The sequence below is a fragment of the Medicago truncatula genome, chromosome 4 (genome assembly GCF_003473485.1).
Source record: "Medicago truncatula cultivar Jemalong A17 chromosome 4, MtrunA17r5.0-ANR, whole genome shotgun sequence".
Taxonomy (NCBI): Eukaryota; Viridiplantae; Streptophyta; class Magnoliopsida; order Fabales; family Fabaceae; genus Medicago; species Medicago truncatula.
In genome coordinates this window covers 32,469,021-32,481,215 of record NC_053045.1, presented here as the reverse complement: position 1 = coordinate 32,481,215, position 12,195 = coordinate 32,469,021, and the positions used below count along the sequence as shown (strand labels likewise).

At 33.3% G+C, this 12,195-nt stretch overlaps 1 protein-coding gene across 3 annotated transcripts; it reads right to left on the bottom strand.

Moving 5' to 3' along the window:
• Positions 1 to 6,540: 6,540 nt before the first annotated feature.
• Positions 6,541 to 11,229, bottom strand: LOC25492560 (uncharacterized). Of its 3 annotated transcripts, none has more exons than XM_013600722.3 (3): positions 11,068 to 11,229; positions 7,252 to 9,701; positions 6,541 to 7,151 (listed from the first exon to the last, which is right to left on the bottom strand). In XM_013600722.3, exons 2-3 carry the CDS (start codon positions 9,580 to 9,582, stop codon positions 6,852 to 6,854), a joined length of 2,631 nt encoding a protein of 876 aa, XP_013456176.1. In that variant the 5' UTR covers positions 9,583 to 9,701; positions 11,068 to 11,229; the 3' UTR covers positions 6,541 to 6,851. The 3 variants fall into 3 exon arrangements, with proteins under 3 accessions (XP_013456176.1, XP_024637782.1, XP_024637783.1); XM_024782014.2 differs by having other exon boundaries at positions 10,862 to 11,198; XM_024782015.2 differs by lacking the exon at positions 11,068 to 11,229 and adding an exon at positions 10,045 to 10,784.
• Between the last annotated feature and the right edge of the window lie 966 nt (positions 11,230 to 12,195).

The window sequence follows — 12,195 nt, the reverse complement described above, 5'->3', positions numbered from 1 at the left end:
TTTCTTTATCTTCAACCACCCGACTATCTTTCATCTATTCCAGTCTCCTAAGTACAAAATCTACATTTTTTTTACATACTCAAACCACTAAAGCCTATTTTCCACCATTTTTTTTTACTATAAGTGCTACTTTAACTCCCTCTAATATTGTCATTTTTAATCATATCTCGTTTGACCTTACCACCATCCAACACAATGTTCTCATATATAATATGTTTATTTTATTCTTGCGCTGATTCTTAACTGCGAACACTCTATTTCATACTCTTGTCGTTGTTTGAAAAAAATTCTTTAACTTAAATGATATTTTTATATCACATAAAAGATGTGAGACTCTTTTTCATTTCAATCACCCTAATTAAATACATTGATTTCCATCTCCTTATATTTCTTCTTCATTATTTTGTACACGATGATACAAGATATTTCTAATCTTATTACTTTAATTGTTTTATCTTAAAACAAAATGACAGTGTGAAGACGATCTATTAACAGGGAAAAACTTACAACAAGAAGCTTTACATAGATCAAATTACACCATAAAGTCTTAATTACACTTTTGATCCTCGCATTTTGACAAGCTCACGAAAATGGTCCTGCCTCTTTCAAATCGAACAAAACCGTTCCTAAATTATCATGTTTTTTGCTCTTTTAGTCCTACCCCATATTTTCAACTCCAGAAACGTATAGAAATGGCAGCTTTAGTCCTATCACATATGCTCAACCATGAAATAAATAAGGAATAAAGCATGTGGGTACAAGCAATCTACTTTATTCAGCACACTAACAAAAAAACCCTAATTTCTAAGACATGTTACCTGAAATTAGGGTCTTAGAAATTAGATTTTTTTGGTTAGTGTGTTGAATAAGTAGATTGCTTGTACTCACATGCTTTATTCCTTGTTTATTTCATGGTTGAGCATAGGTGGTAGTTAAAACTGTCATTTATGTGCGTTTTTGGAGTTGAAAATAGGGTGTAGGACTAAAACTCCAAAAAACATGATAGTTCAGATACGGTTTTGTTCGATTTGAAAGAGGCATGACCATTTTCGTGAGCTGGTCAAAATGCAAGGATCGAAAGTGTAATTAAGCCTAATGTTTAATCATAAATCATATTTAGATCCAACTAAATATTTCGTAATAGTATTTCAGATCTTTCTTTCTTTTTTTTTTTTTTGTGATCTTTTAGGTCTTTCTAATCTCCAACCATCCGACCATCTTTCATCTATTCTAATCTCCTTAGTATAAAATCTACATATTTTTTTCTACATACTCAAAAAACTTAAGTCTATTTTCCACCATATTTTTACTATAAGTGCTACTTCAACTAATATTGTCATTTTTAATCATATCGCGTTCGACCTTACCACCATCCAACACAATATTCTCATATCCAATATGCTTATTTTATTCTTGTGTTCGTCCTTTAACTGCAAACGCTCTATTACATACAACATCATCAATCTTATAATTTGAAAAAAATTCTTCAACTTAAACGATATTTGTATATCACATAAAACACACAAGACTCTTTTTCATTTCAAATACCCAAATTAAATACAATGTTTTCCATCCCCTTCTATTTCTTTGTTATTTTATACTACGATCCAAGATCTTATTACTTTGATTGTTTTATCTTGAAACAAAATGACAGTGTGAAGATTCACATGTTACATCGAAATCCAGCTAGAATGCTTACGAAGTCACAAACGTACGATCACAGTTCATGAGTGGGCAGACACTTGACGTGAGAAAGGTCCATAATGTTCTTTTCCTTAACATTTCAAACTAATAATGGAGGCCTCTGGGGAGACACGCCCTATCTGGTTCAGGTGATAGTTATTAATAATTAAATTAAAGTATATTACCATTCCAGCTCTCACTTGCCCAATTTATCCTCCTAAGCACCAACTCAGCTGGGCCGATTTTCTATTCACAGACACACGCAGGAACTATATATCTTAATCTTTGATATTTAGATTTCTCTTCTCTTATAAACCACACACCAAAACCTTATGATAAGTAACAAAACAATCTTGTAAGGTTTTGTGTGACACTGACCGATAGTTTTGATATATACTTTTTTTCTAATATTTCAGCTTAGACACTGGGGCTATTCTATGGGATCTGCTAGGAAAATTTCCAACATCACTCTTGTTGTAAATTGCCTCAAGAATTTGATGTTGAAGCACTGAGAAATCGTGGCACGTTTGCAGGGCAACGTGTCACGATTGGATGGTTCAGATTTGGATTTGTCGTTGGAAAATTTGTGGCACGATCCAGAAGGAACGTGGCACGATGGAAGATGAACGTGGCACGATCCAGGAGGAACGTGGCACGATGTAGCGGATAAGGTATAGTAATGTACTATACCTGCTCCATCGTGGCACGATGCTGCGTATTTCTGAATACTCCCTTTGTCCCGCAATAGATGACCTATTTGAAAATTTGCAATTTTGACCTAGTTTACTTTGACCATATATTTCTACTAATATACATAGATAAATAATACTATCATATAAGATGTCGTTAGATTCGTCTCGATGAGTATTTTCAAAATATCAAATTTTCATGATTTTTTCTAACATATTATTCAAGATATGTAAGCTCAAAATTATGCATTGAAATGCGTAATGGAGTCAACTGTGTCATGTATTAAGGGATAGAGAGAGTATTATTTAAGGCTTCTTTCTTCATCTTTTGTGTGTGGCTTTGAGAGAGAAACTTGGGAATACAAAGAAGGTAACTTTAGGGTTGAGAGTCTTTGTAGTGAGGTTCTCTTGAGGGTTGGGAAACATTGTAAACACCTTGGGTAGTGAGATTTCACCATTGGAAGGATCAAAAAGCTTCCTTTTGTGTTTTCTCTTAGGATTCATATTGTGAGAGTGGCTGACACAAAATGGGTAGAAATTAGGTTTTTTTTCTTGTGTAAGCTTGTAAGCTAATTTTTTATAACTCTTTTGTAACACGTTCATCATAGTGGATTGGAGAGCTGCTCTCTCCCCCAAATTAGGTCATATTGGACCGAACTGAGTTAACAATCTTGGTGTGTTTGTTTCTTTCTTTCATTGCTTATCTTTATTGCTTTGATTATGCTTGTGTTGCTCTACACTTAGATCTAGGTCTGTTTTTTGTTGTTGTTGTTTGGAGACACTTTATCTATTGATTACCACTTCCTTTTGCTCCACACATCTTTGTTATTCATTGGTGTGATTTTGTACGAATTCACAACAACTCTGAAGATAATTCTTCGACTCAGATGAGTCTTGGAAAAGGGAACATTTGATTATTTATTTAAACCAGCCGCCCATGTTGATAATGGTAAAAATTAGAATCATAAACATATAATACAATAAACTATAGTAATATGATCTACTTTTTTATACCTCACATGTATGTTTGGTTTTATTTGGAGAATAAAAGTTTCAATCTGATTGTAAAATGTGTCTATATTTAATGTTCAATTGTGTTTCAAATGAAATTATTTCGGTAGAACAAGTAATTCAGATTTTAGTAATCTTCATACTCTTCTTGCATGCTATGCTTTGAACCCCTCTTGAGCCAAAAAAATTAGGAGGAAAATGAGAAATTTAATTTTGCCATAAAAGTGGTGTTCGGATCTTAAAATTTAAATGTTTAATAACATTTGTTTTCTATTCAGATTTTAAAAATCTAAATGGGTAAAATCCTAAACAAAAAAAAATCAGAGTTAGTCATGGTTCAATTTTGGCCAAAACAACCGTGACTAAATTCTTTTCTTTGAAAATAGCCAAAAAAAAAAAAAAAAAAAAAACTAATTTCAATTTTATAATTCAAAAATTTAGAGAAACTTTCCAGTTTTTTTCAGATAGCGTTCGAGAAGCATAGAGAGTGGGCAAAAAAATTCTCCTCTCCATCCACCAAAAAACATTTGGCATTTTACAAGATTTTTCATTGGTTTGACGAAGTTTATTATTTAATTATGTTGTGTCAAAAAAATTAATATAAAATACAAATTATGCTAATCGGTGTTTTTGGTAAACAAGAATGTTAGTTTTAAAAGTTACTTGCATAATCAAACTAGAAATTTTATGACATGTTGTGCAATGTTTTTTTAGAAAAGTGTTTGAATGTTCTTCATGTTATTGAATTTTAATATGAAAAGGATGAAGATAGTTGTCTGATTCGACACAAATCAACAAGTTGTTTATGTTTTGAAAATAAAATTAAGATTTAAAGATAAAGGTAAAGAAGTTTAAAAGAAGATAAATATTATTGCATTTAAGTAAATGGTTCAGCAAATCATTAGACTGTACATTTTGTTACTCGTTTCTCTCGACGCTAGGTACTCAGAGTTTGAAGAACTTTTGCTTAATAATTTGCGACCCTTTTTTCCTATTAAGAAAAACAAGTATATATACATAAGAAAATAACTGAAATGATTAACAGTCCTAAACTAAATATTTTCGAAAGATTTGATCTACTTCCCACGTATCTGGACCTTTCATCTTACCTCTTCAGAGAGGATTTGAATTTATTTCCGGTTGAAGATAAAGACTTGTCGAAATCTTTTCTTTTAACCTGGTCAATCTCAGTTGCACTTAGTATATCTTTAAAGAAACTTCTCTCAGACACCACAACTTCCTGTTGAAAATAAACACTCTAAAATATATGTCAACAGCTATCTATGAAAAAATTATGCATGAGATTTATATTTGCTAGGTGAAAAGTCTAAGAAATATGGCTTGTTACACCAAGTTGTTGCAAACCATACATCAGGTGCAACATGCTGATTTTTCAACTCATGATTATGATAATGAAATTGCGGTTATCATAAATTACATGGCTAATGGAGTTTTCTAACTTATTCATACTCCCATAGAAGGCAAATATCTGTGTTGATTATCTAGCTAAGCTTGGAACGTCGTTCTATAGTAATCTGATGACTTTTCCTGATCCTTCGACTGGACATTATTCGTTACTTATGGCAGATGTAATGAGTGTAACTTATCCTTCAGGTCTTTAGTTTTTTTTTTTAATCCTTTCTTCATGTAACAAAAAACAAAAGTATACTATCTATATTGATATAAAAAAATAAAACTTTCAATACAATATGCATTCTAATTTAATAATTTCAATAATCTATAAATAGTTAAATTAATAATTCAACATACATTTAAATAAGTAAACAAAATAGAAACAGAAGCAGCAACAACTAGATGGCCCCAATTGTTCTCATTATAGTCTCTACTAATTAACAGTTTGGGTGCTGGATTCTCATTATGTCACGTGTAACAACATAAGACATATGACTAATATACTACTCCCTCCTTTTTAAATTCATAAATTCATTTAATTAATGATGTATGTGGTTCATAATATAGATTACATACATTATTAATTGAATGAATCTAAAAAATAAAATTTGCTTATATTTAGAAACGGATGAAATAGTTATTAAAAACACAACAGGTGCAATCTCAAGATTAGGGAAAGTCAGTAAATTTTGAAGTCTGCTAGGGACATATAATTACTTTTACTTGACTTGATTGTCACAAAATTACATATAATTACCTCGCCATGCAATATTGTAAAAAGTTGCTGATTGTAAAATTCTACTTAAGTTAGCACCCAAAAAAAAGATTAGCACCAAGAAAAATTATAGTACTTCAGTTACACTTTACTATGGTGAGCACGTGAAAAATTTATGTATGGTCAATTTGAACTTTCTCTTGAACATTTAATACCTTTTTTTTTTTAAGTCTTTTGGGGGGTCAACATTCTTTTTAGAGGTTCACTACCCTACCACCCAAGAAAGGATATTTTTAGTAACAAAGGCTATAATGAATAGGAGCTCTGCAACATGAGTAGTAAGGCATCCTCACATGCGCATTGAATCATAAAATGAAGGAAAGTTGTCACAAACATGAAGAAAAGTTTTCATGTATTAAATCTATGTATACATGTTTTTTTTTTTTTAATCTAAGATTATGTGTTCAACATTAAACATCAATAATTAAAATATTTTTAATCCTAACAAATAACGATTTTTAAAAGACTATTTTGTTAGTCTCATGAAAAACTAAAAGCTTGGTCGGAAAATTTTGGTATGGTCTTGTGTCAAAGCTTTAAAGGATATAGATGATGAAAACTTAACTGTCTCTATTCTTAGTCTTCAGCTATAAGAAGAGTACTATACACACTCTATTTTCCTTTAACACTCACTTTCTTATCGGGTAAAATCCATGTCGGTCTCAAACTTTGAAAATTGATCCCGCATACAGTGGTGAGACCCCATGAATTTCAACCAATAAAAAAATGAATGCTAAAAAGAGTGTTAAAAAGGAAGTGTTCGTGGCATTTCTCTCGGCTATAAATTTTACTAAATGAAATCTGTTTTTATTAAGACCTAACTGCTTTAAGCTAGAATCTATCAATTTTCTTACCAACAAAGCAAACGAAAACTCAACTAGCAAGTAGCAGCTAAATACTTTGGTTTGGTAATTCGCAATGATGCTTGAACAACTATATTAAAACATTTTTCTCACCCTTGGAACCTGCTTCTGCCAAAACATATTTCTTACTAAAGAATTATGATTACATTACAGTGCTGGTGTTTATTCCATGGTCGAACAAGTATTAAGAAAAAAATGTACAGCAATAGAATACAATTAACTCATACTATTCACACTTCAATTGATTGATATATGAGCATTGTTTATCACATTGTGCATTTTTTAATACTAATACTTGCTTCTGTTGATAAAAAATAAACATAAAAAATACTAAGATTCTGCTATAATCTTATGCTAAAATTCTGCTACAATCTTATACTCTAGCTAGCGGAGACATTTATCTACCACATGTTAATTTTAGACTCTACCAACAGGAGAAACTGGTGGGTAAGAAACATAACTTGCAGGAATATGAATATTCTCCAATTTACCAAATGCCTTCAGTTTCGCAGTTTGCACCAATAGTGTTTCCTTTGGATTTTTTTCTTCAATGGAGTTTCTTGATCCAGAAAGCTCACAAGGCATCTTGCTATCCACTAATGCTATGCAAATGGCAAACGCTTGCAAAAGTGAGAGTGACGAGTCAAAGGCTACGGAACACATTCCATTCTCTAAAGGGGTTAAGCTGAATGCTGGTCGCAAATCTTGTTCATTCCCCTGTGGTTATCCAAAAAAGAGATACATGAAAATAAATAACTAATATTAGTACTCTATATAATACATTGCGCGCAAAATAAGTTTCATGAACAGAAAGTACCTGAACAAAAAGATCAAATTCATAATCTGCAAAATAAGCTTTGGACGACCTTGGTTTTCTACACGCTTGATAGTCACTAGCAAGAATTTTAAGTTTGCAAGCCAAATCCCAACCACCGCAGTCACATGATCCACCCGATTTCCAGCGCTCAAGAAGTGATGAAGGTCCACCATTACTCGGAAGACTATGAACCCCACCTGGAAGCACAACCGTTGCACGGACAAGGTCATGACTATTATTGTGGCAACTGCCATGATGTTGATCGTTAACGAAACTGATAGCCTGAGGTATTTTGACAGCAATAGCAGCAAGCTCATCATTTGGCAGATAGTCGGTGTCCTGACTCGTATCCCCTTGCCCGAGCTTTACTGAAAACAAAACAAACTCTTTCATGGTAGATGAGTCCACACAATTCTGTCCAGTTAAATCCAAGCAGTGTGAATCAGAAGCCTTCATTTGAGCGACAGCATGGGAAACATAATCAGGTCCTTTGCTTCTGCTTCCTTTACTCATCCAACTTCCATTCTTCTTCTTAACCTCGCTAAAGGTGAGAAAAGTATAGATACGGTTGCATTCATCTTTTCCTGACCCACCTAAGTTCTTCACTTTGGCTGCAAGAATGTTGCCGTCAGTTTGGTCAACAGCAAATGTGAAAAGAGGCAGGCCATTCTTCACAGAAATTCTCAGAAGAGCTTGACTCATTGATGGAGCGTGCTTCTTGTCCTTTGAAGAATCGACGGGTTTAACGGGGCTACAACCGACCCTTTGGTCCCTATCCACTTCTTTGATTGGATGAAGGGTTGAAAATCTCCCATTAGCTGACCTATAATTCTTATTTATGGACGATGAATCCTTCTGAGATGATTCCAAGGAATGACTGAACTTAGCTGTCTTTGGTTTCAGCAATGGATCCAGTAACCTCCTCAAAGGGCTTGTCTTGCTTCTGCCTGTGTCACCAGGTTTATCACTTCCTGAAATGTTTGAGTTAGCATAACCTCTCACAGTTTCTGAATTAGATTTACCCGCAGTTGTAGAGCTCTGATTAGGGACATCCTCATCCTCTTTACAAGCAGAGCCTCCACTTGTATAGCCAATGCTGATGCTTAATCGACGAAAAGGTGAAGAACTTCTTGACTTTTCAGAAATTACTTTTTGGTCTAATTCATGGAAAGGCCTATTTGCAGATGAAGTTTTTGCCACAGTTTGTCTCATTTCCTCGGCTTTTCTAGACTTGGGAAGACTTATTTCCACTCTGACTGATAAAGGTGATGAGGAAGTAGATATTGGTGATGAAAAAGTAGAAGCATGAAGTTTGCTACTTTCAATATCTGTGGAACTGCAACCAGAACCTTTATTCTGAGAATCATTACAGCCAAGCTCATCAGGAAGGCTACCTGAATGCGAAACATCATAATTTAGTTCTTTCTGACAGAGTTCCTTAGGCTGTTCTGAAAAGCTCAATCGACTATACTTTTCTGATTTCTGAGCTAAGAACGTTTGTATATGAGGAACTCCACAATGACTATTCTGAGGGCTGTCTCTAGGCAAAAGATGAACAAACGGCTCGTTTTTCCTGAGCATAGCTTGCACAACATTATCAATATTTGGTTCATTAAAATTCTCTACTCTTTTATCCTTTCCACCATCTCTACTGCGCATGTCTAGCTTAGCACTTGATGCTGCCTTGTGCATTTGCTCATTTCGTTTGACGCCGCTTTCCTTATTGATATACGGTTCCAAATATTTCCTGTCACAACCTTTCAGTCTGCTGTTAGGATGGTTCACCGAAAGACGATCATCTGCTCTGACATGTTTGCTCGGTGTGTTAATATTACCGATGCTACCTCTAAAATCTTGACAATGTCCAACACTTCTTCTAGAGGTTTTGACAGCTTGAGAGTTGTCTTGAATTGAAGACGCTTCAAAGTGAGATTTCAGCGACTGACGCAATTTCCTTTGATCTTTACCAGAATGACCAGATAACCCGTCCGTTGGAACAGAAGAGGATGATGCAGTACTAGATGTTGAACTCCTGCTATTTCTATGTGATGCATTTTTATGAATGTGCTGCCATTGTTCTAGACGGCTCCAATCAAGAACACCAACATTTAAAACTTTCTCTCTTCCCCTCTGTAAATAACCTGGCAAATTGGACATGTACTTAACCAGCTCATCTTCATACTCACTATCACAATTCCCGTGCTTGTGGTGACTCCGGTGAAATTTTGAAGTGCCGCCTTCCACATTTTTGTGAATTTCATGATGATGGTCGGCAACATATGGCAAAGAAGACTTCCCCGACTTTATCTCGTCATAAACCTTTCTACTCATGGTGATAGATTGTTTCCTAAATATTATTTCAGATCTGCTGAGCTCAAGCCCCGCAAGCAATCAACTACCTCGCAAATTGCAATCCAAAACATACTACAACTTGATTTTCTTGTCCAAACCTGGATTATAATCGAAAAAATCAAAACTGATAAAAACAAAGATTTCAATTCAAGCTAAATGAATTATTGTTTATTGTGTGAAAAAGAAATAGATTTCAGTGGTATATATCTTAAGTGAACCAATGCAAAACCAATAAGTAATATCATAAATTCATAACATAATGAAAAACATGAAAAGCAAAATTCATGGAAAGGGACATAAATTTGAAAGCTCACAAAGCATAATAAGGTCCAAAGAAAGATTCTGGACAATTTCCCCTCCTCCCCATATGGCCCCAACTTTGTGCATAAGTCTAAATTAAGCTGTAAAGGTTGTGGGGTCACTATTTTACATACACATTACCTTTCATATAACACCACGTGAGTGAAGGTGACTTAGCAAGATGAGAAAATCCAGAGAATTTGTGTATTAGATTGATGACCATAATAAAATGTGGTACATAAGAATTTCTAGTAATCATATATTGGAAACTAACACGAAATTTACAACTTAATTTACACACTTATTCACAAAAAAATGTCACAACCAAGGATAATGTTCCAGTACACCAAAAAGTCTCACATTGCTTGAGAATCTCGGCTCATGGTAGTTTATAACAAAATTCAAAAAGGGGAATTTTACAAAAGACAAAACCATGAGAACTCGCACAAGACCCAAAATAGACAATACATAAAAAAATGAAGTGTTGTGGACTTGAGATGGAAAGAAACATATATTCGTCTTAATGGAACTGGACTGATATCTCTTAAAGAGAGGTCTCAGGTTCGAGTTTCCTTAATTAAAAAATTAATATGGCTGAGAGGAGAGTCATTAAACAGATTTTTCGACGAAAATTAGTCACTAAACAAGTGGGTAGATACTTTGGTCATATAAGATAAAAAAAAAAAAAAAATGTCACAAGAAAGAAATGTGTAGTGGTCCATGCAAATGACACAAACCTAATTTGAATTTTGAAAAATAAAAAAAGATAAGGTACGGTACAAGCACCCATCTTCGTCGACACCAAGATTTCCAGCTATAATATTATTATTTTTATAATTTTCAAAAATCAAATTATTGAAGTCTCTTTCTCCACTTGCAAGCAAAAAAAACAAAAAAAAAATTGCACATGTAAGGAAAAACAACTTAAAAGAATGAAAATGAGAAAGGGAATGCATACCGGAGAAAGAGTGGGAAGGTTGGAGCGGTGTCGGTGGTGAAAAAAGAGTGTGGGATTTGGGAAGAAATGAAGATGATGGTGATGTAAGAGAAATAAATGTGTTGTGTGTATAAACCAAAGCAAAGGGTAAAAAGTCTGAAGCTACTGAAAGTTGTTGTTGAGATGAGATGAAAGCTAAAAAGTCTTTGAGGCTCTGAGAATATCACCTGAACAAGACACCTAGCTATAACCGCGTACACACCTAAACTCTGTGCTTTGTAGTAAGTGATTGAGTGAGAGAATGGAGAAGATAATTGTTTTTGATTTGTGAGTGCGTGCTACTCCTACTACAACAACTACTAGATGCAAGAGGCATTAAAAAGGTGTATGTTTTACAAAAAAAAATAATATATTATGGTAGTTGGAGTTTTTAGACTTATTTACCCAACTTTAAAATAGCTAGTTAATTTGGCTAATAACGATAAATTTTAATATTTTAATATTTTGTAAAAAAAAAGAATATTATGTTTAGACTTATAATTATTGATCTCACAATGTATTATGTTTTTTAGCGATTTGTCGGATAGTTAAGTTGTTAATGAGTTTTAGTTGAGAGCAATTGAAAGAAAATTTTAGTTAAAATAATTATCGATCATATATAAAATATTTTTAGGTTAAATTCTTGTTAAGTATTTTTTTTGGTTACATTTTTTCTTCTTGTTAAGTATGAGATTAACACAAATATGATTACTTCAACAAAAAAGATAAACAAAGATAAAATATTGATAGATGTCTCGTTTCAACCTCAAATATACATACCGTATTTTAAGGTATTGTCTGTTTTTATTTGTTGAGTGAATCGTCACGATTTTATCTTTATAAAATATGTTTCATTAAATTAATGAGTGTGAATGATAATATATCTCAATTCTCAAACAATTTAAGATTTTACGCCGTATTAAAATAACAAATTTATGTTTCACCAATATTTTACTTGTATCTATCTTTATGATAATCGAACTTTCGACTATTGATCAATATCAACGAATAATATCATTTAATTGTGAAATTATTAAGGTAATATAAATGGTCGGATCTTAAATTAATGGTTAAGATCTATATCTGTGTGGAACTGTGTAATTTTGCTAGAACAGCAAATCGGGATCCCTTTGAGAAATGAAGAGAATTTGACTAAGTTGTTTACTCTAGGATGTCCCTGTTTTCGAATTAAGCTGGGTATGTCACGATGACGTGGCAAAAAGAAGTCCAGATTATGGGGGGAGCGGCCTATGCATTTCATGAATCCAATCGAAAGGTTAAAAAACAATAAGATCAAACGGTGATAGTGACATGAT

Coding starts and splice junctions, on each gene's coding strand:
- LOC25492560 (XM_013600722.3), bottom strand. CDS start 9,582: ATGAGTAGAAAGGTTTATGACGAGATAAAGTCGGGGAAGTCTTCTTTG. Junction 7,152..7,251: donor AATTTGATCTTTTTGTTCAG/GTACTTTCTGTT, acceptor GGATAACCACAG/GGGAATGAACAAGATTTGCG.